This window comes from Aquarana catesbeiana, linkage group LG05 (assembly GCF_042186555.1).
Source record: "Aquarana catesbeiana isolate 2022-GZ linkage group LG05, ASM4218655v1, whole genome shotgun sequence".
Lineage (NCBI taxonomy): Eukaryota > Metazoa > Chordata > Amphibia > Anura > Ranidae > Aquarana > Aquarana catesbeiana.
The window spans coordinates 77755246-77782122 of NC_133328.1; the positions used below are offsets into that span (position 1 = coordinate 77755246).

General features: G+C 41.6%; 1 protein-coding gene across 1 annotated transcript in view; it reads left to right on the plus strand.

Moving 5' to 3' along the window:
- PITRM1 (pitrilysin metallopeptidase 1) overlaps nucleotides 1-26877 on the plus strand; it is a 94870-nt gene that overhangs the window by 51015 nt on the left and 16978 nt on the right. The window contains exons 8-16 of the mRNA XM_073629892.1: nucleotides 3349-3475; nucleotides 3701-3789; nucleotides 8187-8315; nucleotides 8400-8513; nucleotides 9015-9111; nucleotides 11031-11165; nucleotides 16967-17105; nucleotides 21156-21272; nucleotides 22523-22652. Coding sequence (XP_073485993.1) covers nucleotides 3349-3475; nucleotides 3701-3789; nucleotides 8187-8315; nucleotides 8400-8513; nucleotides 9015-9111; nucleotides 11031-11165; nucleotides 16967-17105; nucleotides 21156-21272; nucleotides 22523-22652 — 1077 coding nt within the window. The remainder of the gene's footprint in view (nucleotides 1-3348; nucleotides 3476-3700; nucleotides 3790-8186; nucleotides 8316-8399; nucleotides 8514-9014; nucleotides 9112-11030; nucleotides 11166-16966; nucleotides 17106-21155; nucleotides 21273-22522; nucleotides 22653-26877) is intronic.

Genomic DNA, 26877 nt, shown 5'->3' on the forward strand with positions numbered 1-26877 from the left:
TCGCACTGTTGCTATCTGTAAACTGTGTCTCGGGCACATCAAACGTGGCAAAAACACCAACCATATGCATATCGTTTGCATTTTTTTTTTTTTTTCTTCATCAAGAGCATAGTGGGAAGGCTCCCCCGACACCCAAAGAGTAATTTTTCTGCACCTGTTTGACAGGTGCATATCATTGCAATTTTTTACAGCAAGGTCTTTTCTTGCTTTCACCAAGGCGCCACCAACACCCAAAGACCAATTTTTACGCACCCGTTACTTCTATCCAAAGTCAAAGTGACACCAGAATGTATCCAAAAAATCTCTAATCTTGTTCCCAGTGCACTACATTGTGGCCTCATCACACACACTGGCTCCCCAGCTGTTGCTGAGCAAAATAAAGGCACCTTGCAGGGAAGTGTGTGTGTGTGTGTGTGTGTGCGTGCGCGTGTGCGTTTTTTTTTTTTTTTTTGGCTGTATAAATGCAGTTATTGCTGCAGCCGATTCTAGGCATGGTAAAGATCTGCCACTTTACAGGTAGACAGAGGGGGTACCCCCCAGGCACTATATTGGAAGGGATTTTTCATTTTTAGGCTTTCACTTTAAAAATAAAAAAAATCAATGCTCATTTAAAAATGACGTTTTTCACAAACTTTTTTTTTTTTTTTTTTTTTTGATACATGTTCCCCATGGCAGGACCCGGACCCCTATAACCATTGTATGCCCAATTACTTGCATATAAGCCTTCAAAATGGGCACTTTTTGGTTCTTGACGTTAGGGTCCCATTGACTTTAATGGGGTTTGTTAAAACTTTCATGGTGTTCGAAAGTTCTGGTGAGAACCGAATAGGGGTCCGTTCGGCCCATCCCTATTCAGTAGCTCTTAAGGCCTCTTGCACATTGTTTGAGCATCTACTTTTTTCAGATTCTTTTTGTTTGTATTGCGCTTATTTTCGCATATATGCATCTGCATTTTTGCACAAATGCGTGCAAACCTGTTCTCGCCTTCTCTTTCTGCACTATATAGAGATGAGCATTTGCTTCTATGAGGTGTAAAAAATGGAAAAATCTGCTTTTTTTTTTTTTTTTTTTTTTTTTTTTTTTTTTAACTGAAGCATGCATGGCGCTTGTTTACGTTTCTGTGTGCATAGGCACATTAAAGGGCTCTATTTTTAGCTCGGTAAAAAAAAAAAAAAAAGTTGCAGTGTGCAAGAGTCCTTAGCTTGATGCTGAAGTTTTAATTTGCTTATATTTTGCCTTTCCTTCTATCTCCTTTTCCCCCTCATCAACATGCTGATGACCTGTTTTTTTAAAATAAATCTTTCCTATTTAGTCTCTGTGCTGCTCTATATGCAGTGCAGCAGATCATGGCTGGTGGTAGAGGGCAGCAGAGTGCTGTACATAGTACACTTCCCAAGAGCCCTGTGTCCCGATACAAGAGGTTTGGCTCTTGGGAGGAGTTATGCCAATATCAAATGCCCAGATGGGTGGTTGTCAGCCTGGAGGAGTGGGTGAAACGGGCTCTGTCTGTCTTACTGCAGCTTCTAAGGCCCACTGTGAGAAGCTCACAGTATGCAGTGAAACCAGAGTAACCTCTTGACGGCAACCTCACACAAATATGCGGTCCCACTAGACTGAGCTTTTTTCCGTGGTGCCGCATATTAGTGTATCTCCCTTTTTGGTGGAAGCACACAGCACCTACTAATGCCCGAGACCCGGAACTCGCTATTCCGGGTCACCTGATCGCTGTGATGGCCTCTGATTGGCTGTTACAGCGACCAGTCACTGTGAAGCCCACCCCCCACGTTTTTTCTCTGTGTGAATGGAGGAGAGAGAGATACATCGTATTTTTCTTTACAGAGAGGAAACTAAGTGTGTGTGTGTATCTATCTATCTATCTATCTATCTATCTATCTATCTATCTATCTCTTTTATCTCATGTGGAATTAATTTTGTTCTGAATAAGTTTTGCGTCAAAATTCTGCATATCCGGGAAAAATCCGAAATACCAAAGACCGTTTTAACGATTTTTTCTAAAACAAATGAAAATTCAAATAACAAATTTATCCGAAGTTACGAATTATCCGGCATTAGTTATTTTTTATTTTTCGTAACTTCGGATGTATTTGTTACGTTCACCAACAGCCAAATTTGAAAGGAAATTCCAACACCTATTTATATTATTATTATTTATTATTATTATTCTACAATTATAATTTTTTTATTATTATTAATAACAATAAATAATTTATCTCTCTCTCTCGTAGAAGAAAGCCGAACCCAGTCTTCAAAGATTTTTCTTACTATTTTGGCCCAGTTTTTTTATTTTGATAATGAAACAGGATATATCCATTACCATGCACCACCAGATGAAATCCCAATTTGATTCCTGAAAAAAAAACAAGGTCTAATCCCCCTGGATGCACAAAGTAGTTGTGATGATATGTACAATTTTACTAACACATGTCAAAGTTGCAAAATTGTGCTCTTGTATCCATTGTTAAAAATACAAGGCTTCCTTTGAATAGCTGAGAGCCCTCAGAGTCCTATTTGATTCTTTGTCCTGGCAGGAGACAGGAAGTTGCCAATGGTGCTGCTGGGTGTTCCGTCAGTTTAGGCGACCCGTCAAATTTTGTAATGGAAGTGACGTTCCGCGACGGCCATCTTGGTACACCTGCACTCGGCGGCACTAAGCCTGCAGTCAGAAGGCGGCAGCTGACATCTTTTTACACCCACAGAAGTCTTGCGTTTTCACACTTATTTTTACGAGTAAATGGCTTATATAGTGAAATACAGTATTTTGAAATCTGTGACACTGTGTTTTGATGTTGCATTTTAAAAGCAGTGACAGGCCTGCTGATCTCACAGGTTTGCTAATGTGACAGAACACCGCTGCTTTTAAAATTCGACATCAAAACAGTCGGACGGATTTCAAAACACTGAGCTTATATAGTGAAATATCGTTTACTGCTAAAAATAGTTGTGAAATGCAAGACTGGGTGGGTGTAAAAAGATGTCCGCTAACACCTTCTGAGTGCACGCTTACTGCGGTTGAGTGCGGGGAGTAGCAAGTTGGCCGTCGTGGAACGTCCCTTTCATTAAAAACTATGACGGGTCGCCGAATCTGATGGAACACCTAAACACAAGGAATCTGCTTGCTATTGGCAGCATAACAATCTCAGTGCAAGCACATAAATGGCTCATAAATTACCTATGGACTAGAAAAATGGTAATATGGCTGTATAAGACCTATAGCAAGTATCCCCGTATATTCTTTTCAATTTTTTCTTTGCTTGTTTTTACTTTATGGTACCAGAATTATTAAAGCCAAATTCATTCATCATCATAATAAATGTGTTCATTTTCCAGGTTCCTTACCTATGGTGATTTCCCCTTGGAGGGGCATTTAAAACAAATTGTTGAAGAGGCCTTGGATAAGTTTAAGAGCATAGACCCCCAAACTGATGTCCCTGCACAGAAGCACTGGGATAAACCGGTTAGTGTTTTCTTAGAGAACTACTATCAAAATAGTGTAGTATTCTGATAACAGTAATTATGTAATGATAGTATTCAGTATTTTTTTTTTTTTGCTGTGAGCCTTGGTGCAAATCATGTAAAGGTGTGTGTGTGTGTGACTTGTATTAGTACTATGCTTTATTAAGTGCCACCATATTTACAGTTTGCTTAGAAACCGTATATTAAAATGACCTGTCATTTACAGAGAGAATATCAGATCACCTGTCCTGTAGACACTTTTGCAGCAGATCCATCCAAACAGACGATGCTCAGCATTAGCTTTCTGACGGCCGAGTAAGTATCCAAATCCTTACTGGAAGATTTGGCTAAAACGGGTCAAACTTTTTCATTATGAGAAATTGCGTATTGCTTGAAAGCTGAACTCCAGGCAGACATAAGATAAATATTAATCACTTCCTGATTTTTGTGTGTATTTGTATGTGTATAAAATATAAATATTATATACATTATATTTTATAAATAACATCTTCAGGAAGTGGTGTTGATATCAGGATCGTGGCATCTTGGCATGATCCTGACATCATGGAAATGCAGTTTCTTGTAAAAGACTGCCAATCCCAGAGGCCCAATTACTTAAAAAACCAGCGTAAGGGGGGGGTCACCCGCACCTGCCACGCATCGCTGTTTTCAGGCTCTCCTGTTCTACTGGGGTCACTCTGGACAGTCGTGTCGGCTGACCATAGATACAAAGAAAACGTCAGAATGAGAGTAATAATTCTAGCATCAGTCCTACTGTTTAACTCTAAACTAGTAATGTATATAAGGCTTTTAAAATGTTTCCCATGGATAAATGTAATGTGTTGGAATTTGGCGCCATTCAAGGAGCATGCACATTTTTAAAGCGTGACGTATATATTTGTTCTGCGCAGCATCTTCTTTGGAAAATGAACACCCTCTCAACCATCCAGCACTTCGTTACCTTAGTTATTTAGTTGTTACCTTCTGAAGCGTATATGTGTGTATGTATGTATGTGTATATCTATATCTATATCTATATATCTCTCCCTTTCCCTAATTTCTTCCAAGAATTTCAATTCAAAGGAAAAAAAAAAATCATTTCAGTAGTTCAAGGAAGGGAATCCCAATAATTAACCTTATAGAACGAATGGTAAAAAAGGTTACTCTACATTTTCATATATGCATGATTAAAGCTGAACTTCCCCCCGCCCCCCACAATAATCGCTGGGATACATACACACACCTTGTTTCATGAAGAATGACCCGATTTCAAATCGTTATGTAACACATTTTCATTATTAAATATAACAAATTACAAACTACTAGATTCACTCAAATTTCCCCACATGCAAACCTTGTGAAACAAATCTGTCATCTAAACGCATATGACAGAAATCTAAAAACGCTTTCTTCAGTCACTTACAGAAAGAGCTTGCACCAGTTGCAACTGATATGGCTTCAGAAGCAAATGTCGTCTTAACACACGCCAAACAGTCGTATTAGGGATCACAAGTTCTTGACTAACACGACAAGCGGACTTGTATAGGCTTTGCTGAAAAACCTCTTGAATTCATTGCATATTTTCTTCTGAAGTGCATGGTCACCCTCTACTCTTCCACTTGCATAAACACCCCAATTCTGCAAATTGTTTATACCGACAGTGAATGTTCTACGCCACTGGTGGATCAATCCTGAAACGCATGCTGCACTATTATGGAGACTTGCTTAATTGGACTGAGCTTAGCGTTTACTTGGGTGCTAGTAGTGGTATCTAGCACCCATCATTTGAAATTCTAGGGCACGCCAGTTCAAATGGTACAGGTTTGTGTGTGTATATGTATGTGTGTGTGTGTGTGTGTGTATGTATATGTATATGTGTGTATGTATGTGTGTGTGTGTGTTAGTGGGAGATTGTATATCCAGTGTCCCACAAAAGTGAGTACACCCCTCACAGTTTTGTAAATATTTTATATCTTTTCATGTGACAACACTGAAGAAGTTACACTTTGCTACATTGCAAAGTAGTGAGTGTACAGCTCGTATAACAGTGTAAATTTGCTGTCCCCTCAAAATAACTCAACACACAGCCATTAATGTCTAAACCGCTGGCAACAAAAGCGAGTACACCCCTAAGTGAAAATGTCCAAATTGGGCCCAATTAGCTATTTTCCCTCCCCAGTGTCATGTGAGTCGTTAGTGTTACAAGGTCTCAGGTGTGAATGGGGAGCAGGTGTGTTAAATTTGGTATTTTCGCTCTCACTCTCTCATACTGGTCACTGGAAGTTCAACATGGCACCTCATGGCAAAGAACTCTCTGAGGATCTGAAAAAAAAAGAATTGTTGCTCTACATAAAGATGGCCTAGGCTAGAAGAAGATTGCCAAGACCCTGAATCTGAGCTGCAGCACGGTGGCCAAGACCATACAGCGGTTTAAAAGGACAGGTTCCACTCAGAACAGGCCTCACCATGGTAGACCAAAGGAGTTGAGCATATCCAGAGGTTGTTTTTGGGAATATACATGTGAGTGCTGCCAGCATTGCTGCAGAGGTTGAAGGGGTGGGGGGTCAGCCTGTCAGTGCTCAGACCATACTCTGCACACTGCATCAAATTTGGCTGCGTGGCTGTCATCCCAGAAGGAAGCCTTTTCTAAAGATGATGCACAAGAAAGCCCGCAGTTTGCTGAAGACAAGCAGACTAAAGACATGGATTACTGGAACCACGTTCTGTGGTCTGATGAGACCAAGATAAATATTTGGTTCAGATGGTGTCAAGCGTGTGTGGCGGCAACCAGGTGAGGAGTACAAAGACAAGTGTGTCTTGCCTACAGTCAAGTATGGTGGTGGGAGTATCATGGTCTGGGGCTGCATGAGTGCTGCCGGCACTGGGGTGCTACAGTTCATTGAGGGAACCATGAATGCCAACATGTACTGTGACATACTGAAGAAAAGCATGATCTCCTCCCTTCAGAGACTGGGCTGCAGGGCAGTATTCCAACATGATAATGACCCCAAACGCCTCCAAGATGACCACTGCTTTGCTAAAGAAGCTGAATGTAAAGATGATGGACTGGCCAAGCATGTCTCCAGACCTAAATTCTATTGAGCATCTGTGGGGCATCCTCAAACGGAAGGTGGAGGTGCGCAAGATCTCCAACATCCACCAGCTACGTGATGACGTCATGGAGGAGTGGAAGAGGACTCCAGTGGCAACCTGTGAAGCTCTGGTGAACTCCATGCCCAACAGGGTTAAGGCAGTGCTGGAAAATAATGGTGGCCACACAAAATATTGACAGTTTGGACCTAATTTGGACATTTTTACTTAGAAGTGTACTCAGTTTTTGTTTCCAGCGGTTTAGACATTAATGGCTGTGTGTTGAGTTATTTTGAGGGGACAGCAAATTTACACTGTTATACAAGCTGTACACTCACTACTTTACATTGCAGCAAAGTGTCATTTCTTCAGTGTTGTCACATGAAAAGATAAAAAGATAAAATATTTACAAAAATGTGAGGTACTTTTGTGAGATGCTGTGTATATATAATCTCTCACACATACACACATTATAGATATACACTTTGTTTCCTCTCTCTGTAAAGAAAGATACGATGCATCTCTCTCTCTGCTCCATTCACAGAGAGAAAAAACATGGGTGGTGGGCTTCACAGTGACTGGCCACTGTAGCAGCCAATCAGAGGCTTGGTCCCGGGCATTAGGTGCTGTGCGCTTCCACCAAAAAGGGAGATACACAAATATGCGGCCCCACGGAAAAAAGCTCAGTCTAGTGGAGCCGCATATTTGTGTGAGGTTTACACACACTCACACAAACCTGTACTACTTGAACTGGCGTGGCCTATAATTTCAAATGATGGGCGCTAGATACCACTACTAGCACCCAAGTAGACGTTAACCTCAGTCCAATTTAGCAAGACTCCATAATAGTGCAGCATGCGTTTCAGGATTGATCCACCAGTGGCGTAGAACATTCGTTGTCGGTATAAACAATTTGAGGAATTGGGGTGTTTATGTAAGTGGAAGAGTTCAGGGTGACCATGCACTTCAGAGGAAAATGTGCAACGAATTCAAGAGGTTTTTCACCAAAGCCTATACAAGTCTGCTTGTCGTGTTAGTATAGAACTCGCAATCCCTCATGCGACTGTTTGGCGTGTGTTAAGACGACGTTTGCTTCTGAAGCCTAATCAGTTGCAACTGGTGCAAGCTCTTTCTGTACGTGACAGAAGAAAGCGGTTTTGAGATTTCTGTCATATGCGTTTAGACATGGATGACGGACGACAATATTTGCATATGGGGAAACTTTGGGAAATTTTGAGTGAATCTAGTAGTTTGGAATTTATGTGACTGTAATACATTTTCATTATTAAATATAACGATTTGAAATCGGGTCATTCTTCATGAAACAAGGTATGTGTGTGTGTGTGTTTATATACGCGCCAGCGATTAGTTTTGGGGGGGGGGGGGGGGGGAGGTTCAGCTTTAATTGTGCATGTATGAAATTGAACAGTGACCTTTTTTTACCATTTGTTCTATAAAGTTATTGGGATTCCCTTTCTTGAACTACTGAAATTGTATTATTTTCCTTTTGAATTGAATTTTTGGAAGAAATTGTGATATGTATACCATATTTTCGGTGTTATAGTGTAACCAATGCAATAAAGGAACTTATGAACTTAAAAAATGGATTTTATGTGCTCTAGGCTTACAGACGTTTTTGAAGTCTTTATTTTGGGCCTTCTGTCTATCTTGCTGGTTGAAGGACCAAATTCCCCTTTCTACAAAGCCTTACTGGAAGCCAAGCTTGGCACAGCTATGTCTCCAGATGTTGGGTAAGTAATTAAATCATTTATAAGTGTGATTGGCTGAGTGTTGGAACAGGTGTTAGATGTAATGTCTCCTTTTGTTGATTTCAGAATGAACAGATCCACTAAAGATACATATTTCAGCTTTGGATTACAAGGAGTAGCTGAATCGGATTTAAACACTGTGAAAGAATCCATCGCTAAAACCATCGAGGAGGTTGTGCAGTAAGTGTTTTATAAGGTTTTGTTGTGAAGAATGATGAAATGGCAGGGAAATGTCTTATTTGGGATCATTCAATGCCACAAGAATTAGTATTTCTTCCTTCCCTCAATAACCAATTTAAACAGTGCTTGGTGGACCAAAGTCTGACCACCGAATACAAAAATACTATCCCTGCATTTTCCCTGCTCACCGCACCTGTTGACTACTTTGCAGTGTGAATGGGACACATGGACACAAGTGTTTCTCTATGTGCTCCAGCAGTGACCTGCATTGATCCAGTGAGGAAAAAAGTCACTGTGTGGGAGCAAGCTCCTGAAGGTGATGGGTTTTTTTTCTGGAGTCTTTCATAATATTGGCTACTAATCTGAAGTAAACAACAAGATTTCTCAATAACAGCATGAAAAGCATATTAAGGAATTACCGAATTTGTGCAAAAGAGAAAATGTAGGGACTCTCAGCGTTCTGCTCTGGTGGACTGACTCCTTCAATACTTTGTTTTATAGGAAGGGGTTTGAGCCTGAAAGAATTGAAGCTGTCCTCCACAGTGTGGAAATCGAGATGAAGAACCAAACAACGGGCTTTGGGATGAAGCTAGCTAACGTAAGTTTTGATGCATTTGTATATGCAGTATGTTCTACTTTTGTTGATTTGCACTTGAACGTACTGCACTTGTGTGAACTAGGTTATTGGAATACATGGAAAACACTGTGCATGCATTTTTGATGCAGATTAAACACTGGACTGCATTTGGTGTGAACCAGTCCTTAGAGACAAAGTTTTGGAAACTGAGGGTGTACCAGCATCCCAAATGCATATCAGGGAAAAATACGCATGAACACATTTTTATTATTTGACTGATTTAGGTGGATCACGAAAATCTGTAAGTACAGGCTATGCGTTGTGTAGACTAGAAGTATATTGCTGCATCATATAGGGCTGCAACTAATGATTATCGATTTAGTTGGCTGATTATTGTTTCAATTGGATGAAAACTTGAAACATGTGATGTATATTTTAGTTCTTATTTAAATTTTTGTAAAAATGTATTCTTGAATATCTATATGCCAGGGGTGTCCAAACTTTTTTCAAAGAGGGGCCAGATTTGTTGAAGTGAATATGCACGAGGGCCGACCATTTTGCCTGACATTCTTTGAACCATTAATATTCAGTCTAAAATGTGTTAGTTTGAGCACTAATACACTGCCCAATAAGAATTCGCCTGCTTTTGTGGCTGTGTGTGGTGCAGAGATGAGCTTGAGTGTGTTATTTGGATATGCTGTATTTATCCGTGTATAACACGCACCTTCACTTTAAGAGGGAAGTTTCAGGAAAAAAAATTAAAATTTTAAATAATGAACTGTGAAGCAAAATAAGGGTCAGTGCCCATCTGCATCCCCACCACTGCCATGAATGCAGCCCCCCCATTGCCATGAATACAGTCCCGTCCGTCCCATACCCCCCCTTGCCATGAATAAAAGTTTGTCACCATTCCACAAGCAGGCATAATTTTGAAGCGTGACATGCTGGGTATAAATTTACTTGGTGTTACATTATCTTTCAAAATATAAAAAAAAAAAATTGGCATAACTTTACTGCGTTTTGTAAGACTGCTGTGCAAAAGTGGTGTGACATAAAGTATTGCAACGACCGCCATTTTATTCACTAGGGTATATGTATATATGTGTGTGTGTGTATATATATATATATATATATATATATATATATATATATATATATATATATATATATATATAATGTATGTGTGTGTGTGTGTGTGTGTGTGTGTGTATATATATATATATATATATATATATATATATATATATATATAGTGTGTGTGTGTGTGTGTGTGTGTGTGTGTGTCTCTAGGAAAGCAGGGGGAATGGCAGGAACACCAGGGATTTCACACAAAGGAAGCAAAACAACAAAGAACAGGATGCTTTCTCATACATGTACATGGTACAGCAGACGCATATCAGAAATATGAAATGTTACGTTAACAGATTTATCTAGAAATAAAATGGCATGCTTTTAAAATACTTTCAATTTATGTGTACCAGAAAAGTTCTTGTTCTTACCTTGTTTGTTTTTCCTCTGACATGTAAAGTTGCTTAAATCAAAGTGCTGATAAAATGGTTAACTGCAGAAAAGATGGTGAACACTTTTGCTGCCCGCACCCCTGTAATGCAGAAAACCAGCACATGAAGACTCTTCATAAACTGACTTATCCAGGAGTGTCCATTGTCTGGTATTCTACTGTGAAACCAACACTTTTAATCTCAAAACTGATGGTTTCTGAAGAGACTTGAGGCGATGATTTCTCTGTTCCAGGGCAGACAGAGAGAAGTAATTATTTACGATCTTCTCTCCAGAAAACATTGATTTTACTGACAAAAGGTGCTTTCTGTCTGATTGGGACAAAATGATTTTGAACATACAGTTGTATGATTTGCAGCACATAGTCACTGTTGGCCACTAAGCTATTTATTCTAATTTGTGTGTTTTTCTGTTTTAATAAGTACATAGGAGCCAGCTGGAATCATGATGTCGATCCGGTTGAGTTGCTGAAAATCGAAGAGCAAATTAATCGATTTAAACAGCACATTAAGGAGAACCCCTCTTTCCTTCAGGAGAAGGTCAAGCAGTATTTTCAGGTAATTATGTGCATGCTTGGAACAGCAATATCTCACACTATTTAACTTTTTTTGTGGATGGTGTGAAAAAAAGGATTAGTGAATATGTGTTGGGACAATGGGTTAAAGCCCAACTCCGGGCAGATAAAAATAAAAAATAAAATAAATCCTGTGCAGTGGGCCTGTGCTTTCAGTGCAAGTATTAATAGCTGATTTTGTCTAGGGGAGAGGAGAAACCATTTTACTTTATCTTTCACTCCCCTGGCAGGTGGGGCTCCCCCACAATCCAATGAGGGACTGTCCCTCAGTGTCCTCCTGTCCAGAGTAGAGCTATGGACCCTGCTCTGGTTTTGCTGATATCAGGACCCTAGGCTTGTGGAGCGTGGGGGTGCAGAAAATCCAGGGAGGATCAGGTAAGTATATTTCTTTGTATTGTTTCCCTAGACCTGATAGGGCAATTAACTGTTACTGTGGGGCTTATTTCGCTCAGTTTGGTTGGGCGGCCCGCCCTGGGATGAGTCCTGCTGTTACTAAACGTCTTCCATTTACGGATGACGGAGGCCACTGCTCATTGGGGCCTTCAGTGCTGCAGACATTTTTTTTCTATACCCTTCCCCAGCCTTGATCCAATCCTGTCTCGGAGGTCTACAGATAATTCCTTGGATTTCAAACAAACTTCTTTCACGTTGTCATTATGGGGTATTGTTTGTAGTATTTTGCGGAAAATAATTTAATTTAATCCATTTTGGATTAAGGCTGTAACAAAATGTGGAAAATGTGCTGTGAATACTTTCTGGGTGCACTGTACATGTAAATATTCCAATACAATCATAAAAGAAACAAAAAAAATCCAAATCCATGCAACAAAACTTGTAACAAGTAAAAGTCCTGCTATGATACATTTCTTGTCAAAAGATTTTATTAAGTGTACCAGAAAATACATAACAAATAAAAGTAGTAAGCATATTACAATAAAGGGAAAAAAAGCTCAGAGTATTATTGGATATTAACATGGAGTATAAAGAATAATAACTGGATATAACCTGATGGAGGTGTAAAAGAACTATGAATGAACCGTTTGAGCTTATAAATCTTATGAATCAAAAATTGCACGAAGGTATAATATTATAAAAAGGGAGCTTCAAAAGTATAAAAGAAGTAAGGGGGAAAGAATGAATGACAAAAGAAGGGGGGCCCACAAGGTTAAATCGAGAACCATCTTGAAGGTTGGCATGTTCATTGTGCGTTGTCTTAAGTCTTCCCAAGACAGCTACCATGGCATTAGAACAGTTTCTTCAAAGGTATGTGGCAGGTGATGTGTTATACATGGGCGCCATAGTTTTTTAAATTTGGGAACCTGATCATTATCTATAGCCATCATTTTAGCGTGAATCATGGTGTTATTCATCCTGTTTTTTGCTTCAGCTACTACCAATGACGGGGATCTCCATGCTTTTGCTATGGTTTGTTTAGCTGCTGTTAGAAGTAGAACAAACAATTTAAATTGGATCATCGTTAAACATTCTGGCTTCAGATTGAATAAGGCAGTAAAAGGATCAGGCTGTATGCAAAAACCAAACATCTTGGACGCCATTATATAAATGTCCTTCCAAAAAGTTTGTGCTATTGGGCATGTCCACCAAATGTGTAGGTGTGTGCCCAATTATGAGCAGCCACGATAACATTGTGCGGAGCAAGTTGGTACATATTTAGCTACCCTAGCTGGTACAAGGTACCATCTTGTTAATACTTTATAATTAGCTTCCACCTCAATATTATTGGCTATGATAAATTTCTAAGCAAAAAACAATCTTCTATTTTGCCATTTTTCCTTCATCACGTGCAAAATAGTGATACATGCTCTTTACACTCAATAGTGCTCCATCACCTAATACAAGGGGGGCCACTCATCAGATATCTTTGGCCCACCAGGACCCTCACAGCTTATGTAGTTATAATCCTATGGATGGTGTATGCTTGGTGTCCACCTCCTTTTTGCATCCAGTATCACCAATGGGGAAGTCACAGAATGAAAAACATAGCGCGGTGATCATGCAATAAGGTTATTTTAAAATAAACATATTAAAAATATATGCCAATGTACTTACATTTCCATGTGCCATAAAGCGGCACCAGCTATAAAACGCCTGTAAAGTTACCATCCTTGCAGGGGGGTTCAGTGTTGGGCCAGATGAGCAGGGAGGTACAGTATTGGGCCAGATGAGCGGGGGGGGGGGGGGGATAGTGTTGGGCCAGATGAGCGGGGGGGGGGGAATAGTGTTGGGCCAGATGAGCAGATGAGCGGGGGGGGGGGGGATAGTGTTGGGCCAGATGAGCAGGGGGGGGATAGTGTTGGGCCAGATGAGCAGGGGGGGGGTTAGTGTTGGGCCAGATGAGCAGGGGGGGGTTAGTGTTGGGCCAGATGAGCAGGGGGGGGTTAGTGTTGGGCCAGATGAGCAGGGGGGGTTCATTGTTGGGCCAGATGAGCAAGGGGGGTTCAGTGTTGAGTCAAATGAGCAGGGGGGTTCAGTGTTGGGTCTGATGAGCAAGGGGGGTTCATTGTTGGGTCTGATGAGCAGGGGGGTTCAGTGTTGGGTCTGATGAGCAGGGGGGGGGGGCAGATGAGCAGAGGGTTACGGGGGGGGGCAGATGAGCAGAGGGTTACGGGGGGGGCAGATGAGCAGAGGGTTACGGGGGGGGGGGGGCAGATGAGCAGAGGGTTACGGGGGGGGCAGATGAGCAGAGGGTTACGGGGGGGGGGGGGCAGATGAGCAGAGGGTTACGGGGGGGGGGGGCAGATGAGCAGAGGGTTACGGGGGGGGGCAGATGAGCAGGGGGTTACGGGGGGGGGGCAGATGAGCAGGGGGTTACGGGGGGGGGTTAGCAGGGGGTCACGGTGGTGGGGCAAATGTGCAGGGGGTTACGGTGTTGGGGCAGATGTGCAGGGGGGGACAGTGATCTGAGGTGTGAAGGTGCATAAATTGGGGCTGATCTGAGGCATGAGAGTGCAGGATGTTAATTTCTCACTACTAAAGTAGTTTACAGCATTTACCTTATAAAAAAATCCTTTTCGTGATTGAGAGTGTGAAGTTGACATTTTTTTTGTTATAAAATCGGCATGCTCAATTTCTTTGAAAACATTTTTCGACACACTGCTCAAAAGGTTGCCTACCCCTGAGATGCAGCGTCATTGTGACTCTCTTCTGATTATATGTAAATAATAAAAAATATGGCGCTACCTCAAAGTGAACAAATGTTATGAAAAATAATAGTGTAAACCTAAATGCACATAAGGGAAACAACATAGCAGATCCAAAGAAATGTGAGGCTTAACCCTAGCTGGGCAATAAGATGCACATGATGAAATATCATAGAAACTTGCGTACTCTACTGGGTAGTGAGCACAAATAACCAGTGCTGCAAATAAATACAGCTGTGTGAGCAAAATAGTAAGTATATTTCATAGATAAAAAAAAAAAAAAAAAAAAAAAAGCCAGACTAATATATAAAGTCCTCTTCCAGTGCTTTAATAAAGAGTCCATAAATAATTAAAGATAGTGGAAAAGAAACCAAAGTCCAGTGACAAAGGTGCAATATTGTAGCTTCTTATGTGATGTGATTACACTCCCATGTTCAGTTTGTGTTCCATCACACAGACTGTACATGGGAGTGCAATCTAGCAGCTCACTTTAAATGAAGACTCATACTTCCATACAGGTCTAACAGCACTTGATAGCAAAATATTCTGCCGCAGAATGATGCTTTAAATGCAGTCTCCTCTCCTCCGGTCAGCAGTGACCATGTATAAGAAGAATTACCATAGTGAAGTACATCCTTATACAACGGTTTATTGAATAATAGAAACTTACATTGAATTAAGCAGTATTCAACATAAGCAATATCCAGGGAAAGCAAAGCGACTGACTTTCCAGTCTCTGCCGCGGCCGGAAGTGACGTCTCCGGGCTCCTTCCGATGCGTTGCATCACCAATCACGTGACTTTCTCAGGGCCCTGAGGAAGTCACCTGATTGGTGATGCAACACGTCATTTCTAACACAGCATAGGCATACTTTTAATTACACCTCAAAACACATTCCGCTACTCCTGCAGACTATGGAGATACCACATTTGTAAAACTTTTTCTCAGCCTAGATCCAGAGAGGGGCCCAAATTCAAGGAGCACCTTTGCGTTTTCAAGGAGCATAAAGTATACATTCAAGGGCACTAAGTGGTGTGGCAGGGATTAGAGACACTGACTGGTAACAGTATGTAAAAAATGTTATACTGCACATGAACTTTAATGGCATCCAGTTTTGGTCTGTCGGGTTCAATATTGAGTTGGCCCACCCTTTGCAGCTATAACAGCTTCAACTCTTCTGGGAAGGCTGTCCAAGGCTCCCCACAAGGTTTAAGAGTGTGTCTATGGGAATGTTTGACCATTTATACAGGGAATGGTCAAATCCAGGATGAGAAGGCCTGGCTCGCAGTCTCTGCTCTCATTCTTCCCAAAGGTGTTCTGTTGGGTTGAGGTGCAGGTCAGTCATTTTCCTCCACCCCAAACTCGCTCACCCATGTCTTTATGGACCTTGCCTTGTGCACTGGTCCAAATCATTTGGTGGAGGGGGCATTATGGTGTGGGGTTGTTTTTCAGGGGTTGGGCTTGGCCCCTTAGTTCCAGTGAAGGGAACGCTTAAGGCGTCAGCATGCCAAGACTTTATGGACAAATTCATGATTCCAAATTTGTGGGAACAGTTTGGGGATGGCACCTTCCAGTTACAGCACAACTGTGCAGCAGTGCACAAAGCAAGGTCCATAAAGACATGGAAGAGCGAGTTTGGGGTGGAGGACCTTGACTGGCCTGCACAGAGTCCTGACCTCAACCAGATAGAACACCTTTGGGATGAATTGGAGTGTAGGCTGCAAACCAGGCCTCCTCATCCAATATCAGTACCTGGCCTTTCAAATGTGCTTTTGGAAGAATGGTCAAACATTTCCATAGACACACTCCTAAACATCGTGGACAGCCTTCCCAGAAGAGTTGAAGCTGTTATAGCTGCAAAGGGTGGGCCAACTCAATATTGAACCTTACAGAATAAGATTGGGATGCCATTAAAGTTCATTTGCGTGTGTGTGTGTGTGTATATGTATTTATCTATTGTGATAGCTGTGATTGGCCACAGCTATCACATGGTACAGGACCACTATGATTGGTCTTGTACCATGTGATCAATTGGAGACCACAGAGATCACAATAGTAAGCAATGGCTATGAATGACAGCCATTGTTTACAGCTGACGTGATTGGTCATGATGGTTAACGCTGGCTTTCATTTTGTTCAGACGGCACCTGCATCCTAAGCTCAGTAAATGTGATCAATCAACATTTCCTGCCCCCATAGTGTTTAGCAATAGGAGAGAGAGGGAGGATAGTGTAATTTACCACTGTGTATACGCTTACATGTGTCTAGTCATGCGGTCTGCTCAGATAAGAGAAAAGGAGGAAACTAAGATTAGAAGGGTACTGAAAACTGGCGCGTGCTCAGTAGATGACAACAGCTGGTCTACACAATCTCAGCCTGTAGTGGGGACATAGGAGAATATGGGACAGTTGAAGGTGGGATCAACCATGTATATTTCATTCTACAAAAGGAAATGCTTTAGTCGGATTGTGAGTATGCACACTCTGTTACATGACATGTAATTTGAGTTTCCATAGTCTGGGTTTAATGACACATCAAATGTGTGCTGAGGACTTTGATATGACTGCATTTAAAATTGCACCTTTTGTATAATCAGTAATTCTCCTGTTTGTTTTTTTCCCAGAACAACATGCACAGTATGGTATTGACCATGAGTCCTGATAAAGACTATAACAAGAAACAAGCAGAGCTCGAGCAAGAAAAACTGAACCAGAAGGTCAAAGCTTTGACAGAAACAGATCGAAAAAATATTTATGAGAAAGGTTACCTAGCTAAATTGCATGTCTTTTACACATTTTTAAAAGTGCTTATCCACCCGAAAGAGATTTTAGCTGTAGATTTAACTTGGTGATTGTAAATTCAGAAGGTTTTTATCTTAAAGTGGTTGTAACCCCCCCCCCCCCCCCCCCCCCAAAAAAAAAAAAAAAAAACCTGCAAGACAAAGGCATAATGATCTAGTGTGCATAGTGACATCGCTCCCAGATTTACTTCCGGTATCGCGGGCTCCGGCGCTGTGATTGGCCGGAGCTGCGCATGCACGGTAATGGCACCGTCTAACTGAAGCAACGGCACATATGTGCCGTTTGCTTCAGTTTGCTTCAGTGCATGTGAATACAGGGGATATCTCTTAAACTGTTCAGGTTTAGGGTTTGGACTTGGTATCCAGGGTAGCTACAGGTAAGCCTTCCTATAGGCTTACCTGTAGCAAAAAGTGTATTGTAAGGGGTTTACAACCACTTTAATACATTCTATGCATTAAGATAAACCTTCTGTATGCAGCAGCCCCCTAATACTTACCTGAGCCCAATCTCTATCCAGCGATGTACACAAGTGCCTACGAGACTTTACAATCACTTTAATGAATTGAATCTGCTTCTGACTTCTTACATCAATCAGCCATAACTTTATGACCACCTATCTAATATTAAGTAGGTCCCTCTCATGCCACCAAAATAGCCCTGACTCGTCGAAGCATGGACACCACTACATCACTGAAGGTATGCTGTGGTAACTGTCACCAAGCCATCAATAGCAGATCCGTTAGGCCTGTAAGTTGTGGGGTGGGGCCTCCATGGATCTGACTTGTTTTTCCAGCACATACCACAGATACTCAATTGGACTGAGATCTGGAGAATTTGGGGGCCAAGTCATCACCTTTAAACTCATTGTGTTATGGATGTATCAAGGTGGGGATGATAGTGATGAGTCTGGTGGCGACAGTTTTTGAGAGTATCTTGACATCCAAGTTTAAAAGTGAAATGGGCCTGTATGAAACCGGTTCAAGAGGGTCTTTCCTTTTTTTTTGATAGTAGTATTTTGATGGCTTGGTTTCCAGAAGGTAGGTACAAGCCTCCTTGCCAGATGTCATTGTAGACACTGAGTAGGTTGGGTTCAACAAACTTATGGAGGGTCTGGTAAAATTCTCCTGTGAATCCTTCAGGACCAGGGACTTTGCTAGGGGCTAGTTGGCAGATGGTACTAGAAAGTTCTAGGCTCCTTCCATGCCAGAACCATGTATGTCTTGAAATCAGCATTATTGTGAAGGTATGACGGAAATCGCCACAAGCGAGGATTGGACTTGGATACCACATCGTTAAAAGAAACAAACCGGGGCTTGATCAGCTATGGCTATTTCATAGATCTCAGTCTCTGGGGGTCATATGTTATCGGTGCAGAAGATGTAGTCAGTTCTTGTGAAAACCTTGTGGGGAGTGGAGTAGAAAGTGAATTCTCTTTCCAGAGGGTGGAAGAGACACCACAGGTCAGTAAAGTGAAGTGATTCCATAGTGGAAGCGAAGGGTTTGCTCTGGTTTACTTACTATGAGTTGTCATTTAGGGGTGGATATGTTGTCTGTCATGTGAAATGTGGAGTTGAAGTCTCTGCCTACAACATGGGGGGTAAGAGAGAATTTCATAAGTCTGGTAGATAGGTCTCCAAAGAAATATTTCCCAGGGTTATTGTGTGCATAGACGTTTGAGACCACAAGTTCTCTATTGCCTAGTCGTACGTGTACAGTGAGAAAACAACCCTGATCATCCGAGTCAATTGAAATAACTTCACATGGAAGATTTTTTATGAATTAGGATGATCACCCCGGTTTAACACCGTTCCCACTCATAATTTTTTCAAGCAATGATAATCCGAGTGTGTCAGATGGGTTTCCTGTAGTAAAGCAATGTCAGTTTTCCGCCTCTTTTGAGGTGTCTTGGTATCTTGAGTCTCTTTAAAAGGGGACCTAAGATCCTTTACATTCCATGAGGTGATTCTCATGGGGGGGTTTGTGGAGTGGTGCTGATATAATAATTGTAAGAGTGATTCCCAAGGATGGGGAGATTATTACATTAGGAGTTGGATGGGCATGTTCCCCAGGTGGATCATCTATTGCCTTAAAAGTATGCAGGTGATCAATAATAGGAGGAGTAGGTGAAAAAAGAGGGAAGAGACATTGAGGGGGGACCAAATAACAAAGCTTCCACATGGGTCCACAGTAAAAGCCAGCTCCTGGAGATAGACCCTGTGGGAGGTATAAATGGTTTGGTGTAGAAGTGCGATAAGGCAGACATGTATTATAGTTAAGGGAGGCATAACAACTGCTATTAGTGAGACCCAGAGGAAAAAGAAACCATGGTAAGCGAAGCTTGATGGGTAACCATATGACATTTGAGTAATAGTGTGCATTAGAATGGTTGTGACCGGTGATAAAATCACCATATCATTTCCTTTTCAGTCTGCAACTCTGTAATTTTCAGTTCAATTTTCATATGCAGTATGGCTTCCTGGAGGTGTTCTGTACACAGTGATTGGCTTTCTGAATTTTGCAGAAGTCTGCACTAAGATACAAATCAGACTTTTGGCATCCCCTACAACAAAAATGCTATTTTTGGTGGGATACTCCCAAAGGGAAATTATTATTATTATTATTATTATACAGGATTTATATAGCGCCAACAGTTTGCACAGCGCTTTACAACATGAGGGCAGACAGTACACTTACAATACAAATCAATACAGGAGGGATCAGAGGGCCCTGCTCGTTAGAGCTTACAATCTAGAAGGGAGGGTCAAGTGGAAACAAAAGGTAATAACTGTGGGGGATGAGCTGATGGGAAAAAATTTAAATACAGTTGTTAAGTGCAGGTAAGAAATCGCATCTAAAGGGGTGCAGACCCGGCCACTTTCCTCATTAGAGCCCTGCAGGTGCAGCAGCTGATTTGAAATTATGAAACCACTCCCACTACGTTCACTGTGCACAAAGACACAGACAAACGGCTATTTCCAAAATCCTTGCAACGTACATAGATTACTCATAGGGGAAATGTTACTCTTTACATGTCGGCTTCCTACTCGAAGAGCTTATTCCCCAAGGAAGGAGCATTCTTTTTTTTTTTTTTTTTTTTTTTTTTTCTTTTTTTTGGTGCACTTCTTTCTAAAGACTGATCTAATACCCCAAGGGTCCACAGTATCCCATACTTACAAACCTCTTGGCGTCTCCTGCTACCCCTCTCTGCCAATCCCTCCATTGGCTGCCACTCAACCAACGAATCAAATTCAAGATACTAACAGTAACTTACAAAGCCATCCACAACCTGGCCCCCAGCTACATCTCTAACCTGGTCTCAAAATACCAACCAAATCATCCTCTTTGCTCCTCCCAAGACCTCCTGCTCTCTAGCTCCCTTGTCGCCTCATCCCATGCTCGCCTCCAGGACTTCTTTTGGGCCTCTCCCATCCTCTGGAATGCTCTCCCCCAATCTGTCCGACTATCTCCTACTTTGTCAGACGATCCCTGAAAACTCATCTCTTCAGAGAAGCCTATCTGGCCCCCACCTCACAACTGTACATTTAATTTCTCCATCAGCACATCCCCACAGTTATTACCTCTTGTATCTCTTGACCCTCCCTTTTAGATTGTAAGCTCTAAGGAGCAGGGCCCTCTGATTCCTACTGTATTAATGTGTATTGTATTTGCATGGTCTACCCTCAAGTTGTAAAGCGCTGTGTAAACTGTCGGTGCTATATAAATCCTGTATAGTAGTAATAATACTTATTGTGAAACAGATTATACAGTGAATACACATAATCCCATTTTTGTGGTTGGTCTTTGGTCTACTAATCTTTTCTAACAGCGGCATGATGGAGGTCCTTCTGGTGTTTGTAACAGGACAGTACAAAGCGGGCATTCCTCATATTACTACACAGAGGGTACACAAATGAGATTTGCCTGTTTATAGTAAATGTTTTTTACGGATATGTACCCTAAGTTTATTTCTATATTAAATGTCATCTATTAAAAGTCTTATCTTTTCTATAGGTTTAGAATTACTGCGCTTTCAAACTGAAGCACAGGATGCTTCGTGCCTCCCCACCCTTAAAGTGTCAGACATTGAGCACACCCTCCCTCCCACGGAGGTGGAATGGACATATGCAGGTTAGTAAATTATCCTGATAATGATTGCTCTATCCATAGAAATCATTTGTGAGAATTTCCATTTAGAGATTTTTGAGCAGATGATGGATGTTTTTTTATTTCCTTTTACCTGGAAACTTGCCCTCATCCCGCTATGGTTTGTTTTCACATAGGAGTCTAAAGCCCGTATCATAATAGTGCTTATGGAAAACTCTTTGATTAGTCAGCCCCCAATACCAGCTTTCAGAAGAAAAGAGTGACCTGACGCAACCACCGTGACAGGCCTCCATCCCTATTGTACATGTAAACAAGGAGCAATGCTCGTGGGACTTTTTTATATACGTTTTTTTTCCGTTAGCCGGCATCTTTAACCCCCCCAACTCATCCCTGCTGTCAGTAGGAGATTCCCCACTGACAGCAGAATGTAAATGAAAGATCTGACATTAACCAGTTGACCTCCAGAAGGTTTTACCCCCTTCATGGCCAGGCCATTTTTTGCTATTCATTACTGCGCTACTGGCAATTGCGCGGTCATGCAATACTGTACCCAAATGAAATTTATATCCTATTTTTCTCACAAATAGAGAATTTTTTTGATTGTATTTGATCACCACTTAGTTTTTATTTTATATACAGGAAAAAAATGTAAAATTTAGTAAAAAAAAAAACACTTTTTTCTGCTGTAAAACCCATATAATGAAAACATTTTTAAAAATTAAATTTCATCATAAATTTAGGCCATAATGTATTTTGCCATGTATTGCAATAAGGGCCAGTTCACACCACATGCAGTCCAGTGCGTTTTTTTTTTTTTTTTTTTTTGCATCAACGCATAGAAAGTAGGTTAGATGGTTTCCAATGGCACCAGTGCAGTCAGTTCCAGGGCTTTTCAGTTCCAGACAAAAACGCAGTAAAACACATCAAAAATGCACTGGAACGCATTAAATACGCACCGAACCCCAATACAGTGCAAAAAAAAACGGAAAAAAGAACAAAAAGCATCTGGGCTATATCTAGAAATGCACTGGAACATGCTGAAAACACTTTAATGTGCATGCAGAAATGGATCTGGAGTGCGTTTTTGTGGTATGTACCAGCCCTAAGTGTTTATTTTGTTCACATGAAAGGTATGGTGTTTTCAACTAACAAAAAGAAGCGTCCTAGGTCGGGGCACATTGGCTGATGCTCTCAGATATTGTAAATCTGCCCAATGATGTTTTAGAAGTTGATGTTCTTTTCTCTGTGTTAAAAAGATGTTTGTAACCCTGCAGGTGACGTTCCTGTCCAGTGCTGTCCCCAGCCTACAAACGGCATGGTGTATTTCCGAGCAGTCTCAAGCCTGAATACACTTCCTGAGGAGCTGAAGCCCTATCTGTCCCTCTTTTGTTCTGTTCTCACCAAGTAAGTGGTTTTAATTCTTCCAACATTATTTTGAAGTTAAAGGGATGCTTAAAGTGTTACTAAACCCTGGACCCTGCATTCACTATATCTGGTCTCCCATAGTACACAGAACATGGAAATGCAATTATTTTAGTAAATATAAACTGCTAAATACCTTTTTTCTCATCAGCAGTATATAGCAGTCTTGTGACTTCTATCAGTGTCTGGTTAAAGCTTGTAGGAGGAGTTTTCATTCTACTCTGTCCTATGAGGCTGAAGGACCCCTGACCTTCTGTCTGGACAGTGCTGATTAGCCTTGTGCTGGTCACACCTTTTACAAGAAAAAGTATATAACAAGCATGCGCAGGAGTGACGTCACACGATTCCGGCCAGTCACACAGCCGGAGTCCACGGCCCTGGAAGGGGACAAGGCGGGCTTCGATAACCGGTAAGTGGCATATAATTGGCTAGTATGCGATGCATACTAGCCCATTATGCTTTTACTTTGCACAGGAAAAAAAGAGGAAGTAAAACCCATCAGGGTTTACTTCGTCTCTAATGAGCTATGCAAAAACAAAGCATTGCATACAATTTTTTTTTTTTTTTTTTCCAAGTACAAGTGGTGTGTGTAACTTGCGGAAACATGCACTGCTATACTCCATATTATATCTTGCAATCCTGCATCATAATGTATTCAAACTGATACCTCCCACAGGCATCATGGAGGACCATCAATTGGCTGTTTTTCTACAGTACAACATGCCAGCATTGGATGCGCCAGCTTATATTACTGTAGATTTTGTCAGGAGTGAGCAAACCAGGGTGGCAAACTTAGTCACCCCCATCAAGGAAGTACATGCAAGGGACTATATAACTTACTTTTATGGTAGGGCATTATATATATATATATATATATATATATATATATATATATATATATATATATATATATATATATATATATATATATATATATATATATATATATATATATATATATATAATTTATTTTTTTATTTTTTTTTTTTTTTTTTTTTTTTTTTTTTTAGACATTAGGTTTAGTGTCATTTTTAAGTAATTAATCTTTGTGGCATTCTTGTTTTAGTATATGTGAAACACTAGTAGTAGTAGTTCACGCTGATTGTATTTAAAGTGTTACTAAAGTCAGAATTTTTTAAATAACAAACATGTTATACTGACCTGCTCTGTGCAGTGGTATTGCTCAGTCGCCCTGATCCTCCTCTTCTTGGGTTCCCGGCAACAATCAATGGCCCCTCCTCTTCTTTTTCTGTCCCCATAGCAAGCCGTTTGCTATGGGTCACGCTGTGTATGCTCGCTCCCACCTTGTGTGCCCACGGAGCTCGCTCCATGGCTCTTGCTGCTGCTCTCAAATACTGTGTGAAGAGGAAGTAAAGGGTTAATAGATTCAGCTGTGCACAATGCTGATCTCTTCTCCCCTCTCTTCCTCTTTATACAGGGGAATGTTGGCACAGGGAAACTGAAAAATTTTTTTTTTTTATTTTAATGCAAAAAATGCATTAAGGCACGGGTGCCCAACCTTTTGAAGAGCGAGGGCCACTTAAACGACTTGGTAACCGGTTGCGGGCCACAATGAGTGGAGCGGGTGTATAACAGGCCCGTGCCCACTCCACATATGCTGAGCAGACATGGACACAGCCCGCTCTACTCTATGGGCCCTCCGATCCACCCAGACAGATGAGAGAGAATCCCCTTCTATTTTTTTTTTTTTTTTAGCGGATCGGATTGGAGCTAGGTGGGTGTAAACAGACACAAGTCCATTTACAATTGCCGCTTCCTAGAGGTGAATGGAGAGTCTAATTGAGTCAAACTGATCGTGTGAAAGGGGCCTAAAGCTGCTTTAACACTAATGCGCTGTGGTTTACCCAGCACAATGTACCTGTAGCTTTCCTTTGGGTTAGCTGCATGTTGCCATAGAATTCTATTATATCCTGCAGGTGTGGTGCACTTTCTGAAAGCGCACCAAACACGCAGGTAATAACAGAAGTCTATGGTTCAGTTTAGGTAACCCACAGGCACACTGCTCTGCACCTGCGGATTAGTTTGAAAGCAGCCCAGTAACCACTGCAGATATTCCCATATATATACACTGTGATAACAGTCTTCCATTCAGGTATCGCCGGTTGTTGCTGTCTCAGGTGGAAGGTGCATTTGGTATCACTCCACCTGTGACAGGAGCTGGCGCTATACAGGAAGCATCGACTTATGCAGCTCTGCTACACAACCGCTTGCTTCCCCTACCGCTGTCCCAGAACGGGAGATGGTGGGCCACATCAGAGGGCTCCATGGTCCACTGGTGGACACCCCGGTTTAGTAACGCTTTAATCTTGTAGGATTGCTTTATAGTGGGCAGTCATGAGGTTAATAAATAAAAAAAAAATTAGACATTTAGAAGATTCTCGTTTTTTGGGAACCTGTCAGGGTAGAAACATGAGCTGCCAGTGTTGCACCATTTTTGAAGTTGCAGCCTCTGTGGCTGATTCCATAGTAGGTCATTGACCTCAAACAAACATGCATATATGCAACACTAGTGCATTCTCTCTGTTAATTTAGGTGCAGACCCTGCATCACTTTCTATTTCATTCTGAAATAGAAACTGGCATGGATGACACAGATAGACCTGAAACATGTCTATTTGCTCTGTTCATGTGGCACACGCAAGTTCCCAAAGGGAAGCTTGGTTAATTCCTCAGCTTATGTTTAATTACCCTATTTTTAGAATGTAATGCCGCGTACACATGACCGGTTTGGCTGTCGGAATAAACTCCGAAGGTTTCTCTGACGGAACCCTGACGGAATTCCATTCAAGCGGTCTTGCCTACACACGGTCAAACCAAAGTCCGACCATCAAGAACGCGCTGACATACAACACTTACGACGGGACTAGAAAAAGCCAGTAGCCAATAGCTTCCGTCTCGTACTTGCTTCAGAGCATGCGTCGTTTTTGGTCCATCGGAACAGCATACAAACGATTGATGTTTTCCCGATAGGAATTTGTTCCGTCGGAAATATTTAGAACGTGTTCCATTTCTAGGTCTGTCAGAATTTTCGAAAAAAAAGTCCAATGAGGCACACACACGATCGGAATAGACGATGAAAAGCTTCCGTCGGACTTTTTCTGTTGGACATTCCGCTCGTGTGTACGCGGCTTAAGAAATGCAGTACTCATTGTGTAAGTGTGAAAAACCTTTTTTGGAACTCTAATACAAATGTTATTAATCAAGTAAATCCTTTTACTATCTAAAAAGTCAATATATTATTTTTGATAATGGTGTCCATCAACATAAGGTCATACTTTGTATGTCTGATGTAAGAATAGACATTGAAGTATTGTCAGTGACTCTCTTGCCGTGTACACACGAGCAGACTTTCGATGGACTGAACTCCGAAGGACTTTTTGATGGACTTGCCTACACACGATCACACCAAATTTCGATTGTTTCGAACGTGATGACGTACGACCGGACTAAAATAAGGAAGTTCATAGCTAGTAGCCAATAGCTGCCCTAGCGTTGGTTTTAGTCTGTCGGACTAGCATACAGACGAGCGGATTTTTCTACTGGACTCGAGTCTGTCAGAAAGATTTGAAACATTTTCCACATCTAAAGTCCGTCTGATTTTTCGACAGCAAAGGTCCGCTGAAGCCCACACACGATTGGATTGTCCGGCTGATTCGTTCCTTCGGACCTTTGCTGTCAAAGTCCGGTCGTGTGTATACGGCATTTCAGTGTGGATTATTCCACTGAATAAATGGCTTATGACTGTCTTTTGCTGAGCACTCATTGATTGATACAACAGAATGTAAGCCCTGCCCCTAGGAAGATGGACATTATGCTAAAGTATAGCTCCTCCCACTTATAGGCTGTACCACACAGCACAAGCAGGGCGAGCTTGATTGTCCTTTTTAAGGCTTTCTTAAAGTGGCCCTAAAGGGACCTTCTCTGTGCAGCAGCCCCCCCCCCCCCCCTTAATATTTACCTGAGCCCCATTGCGATCCAGCAATGTGCAAGTGAGCCTTGGGTCTCTGGGGACTCTCCCGCCTCATTGGCTGAGGCAGCAGCCAATGCTGTTGATCACAGCCAATGAGGAGAGAGGGGGCGGGGCACACATGAATGAACATGCAGAACATGCGTAAATGAGCATGCAGAGCAGCGTCTCCAGAGTGAGCCTGCTTGGGTGCCCCCATTGCAAGTTGCTTGCTCTGGGG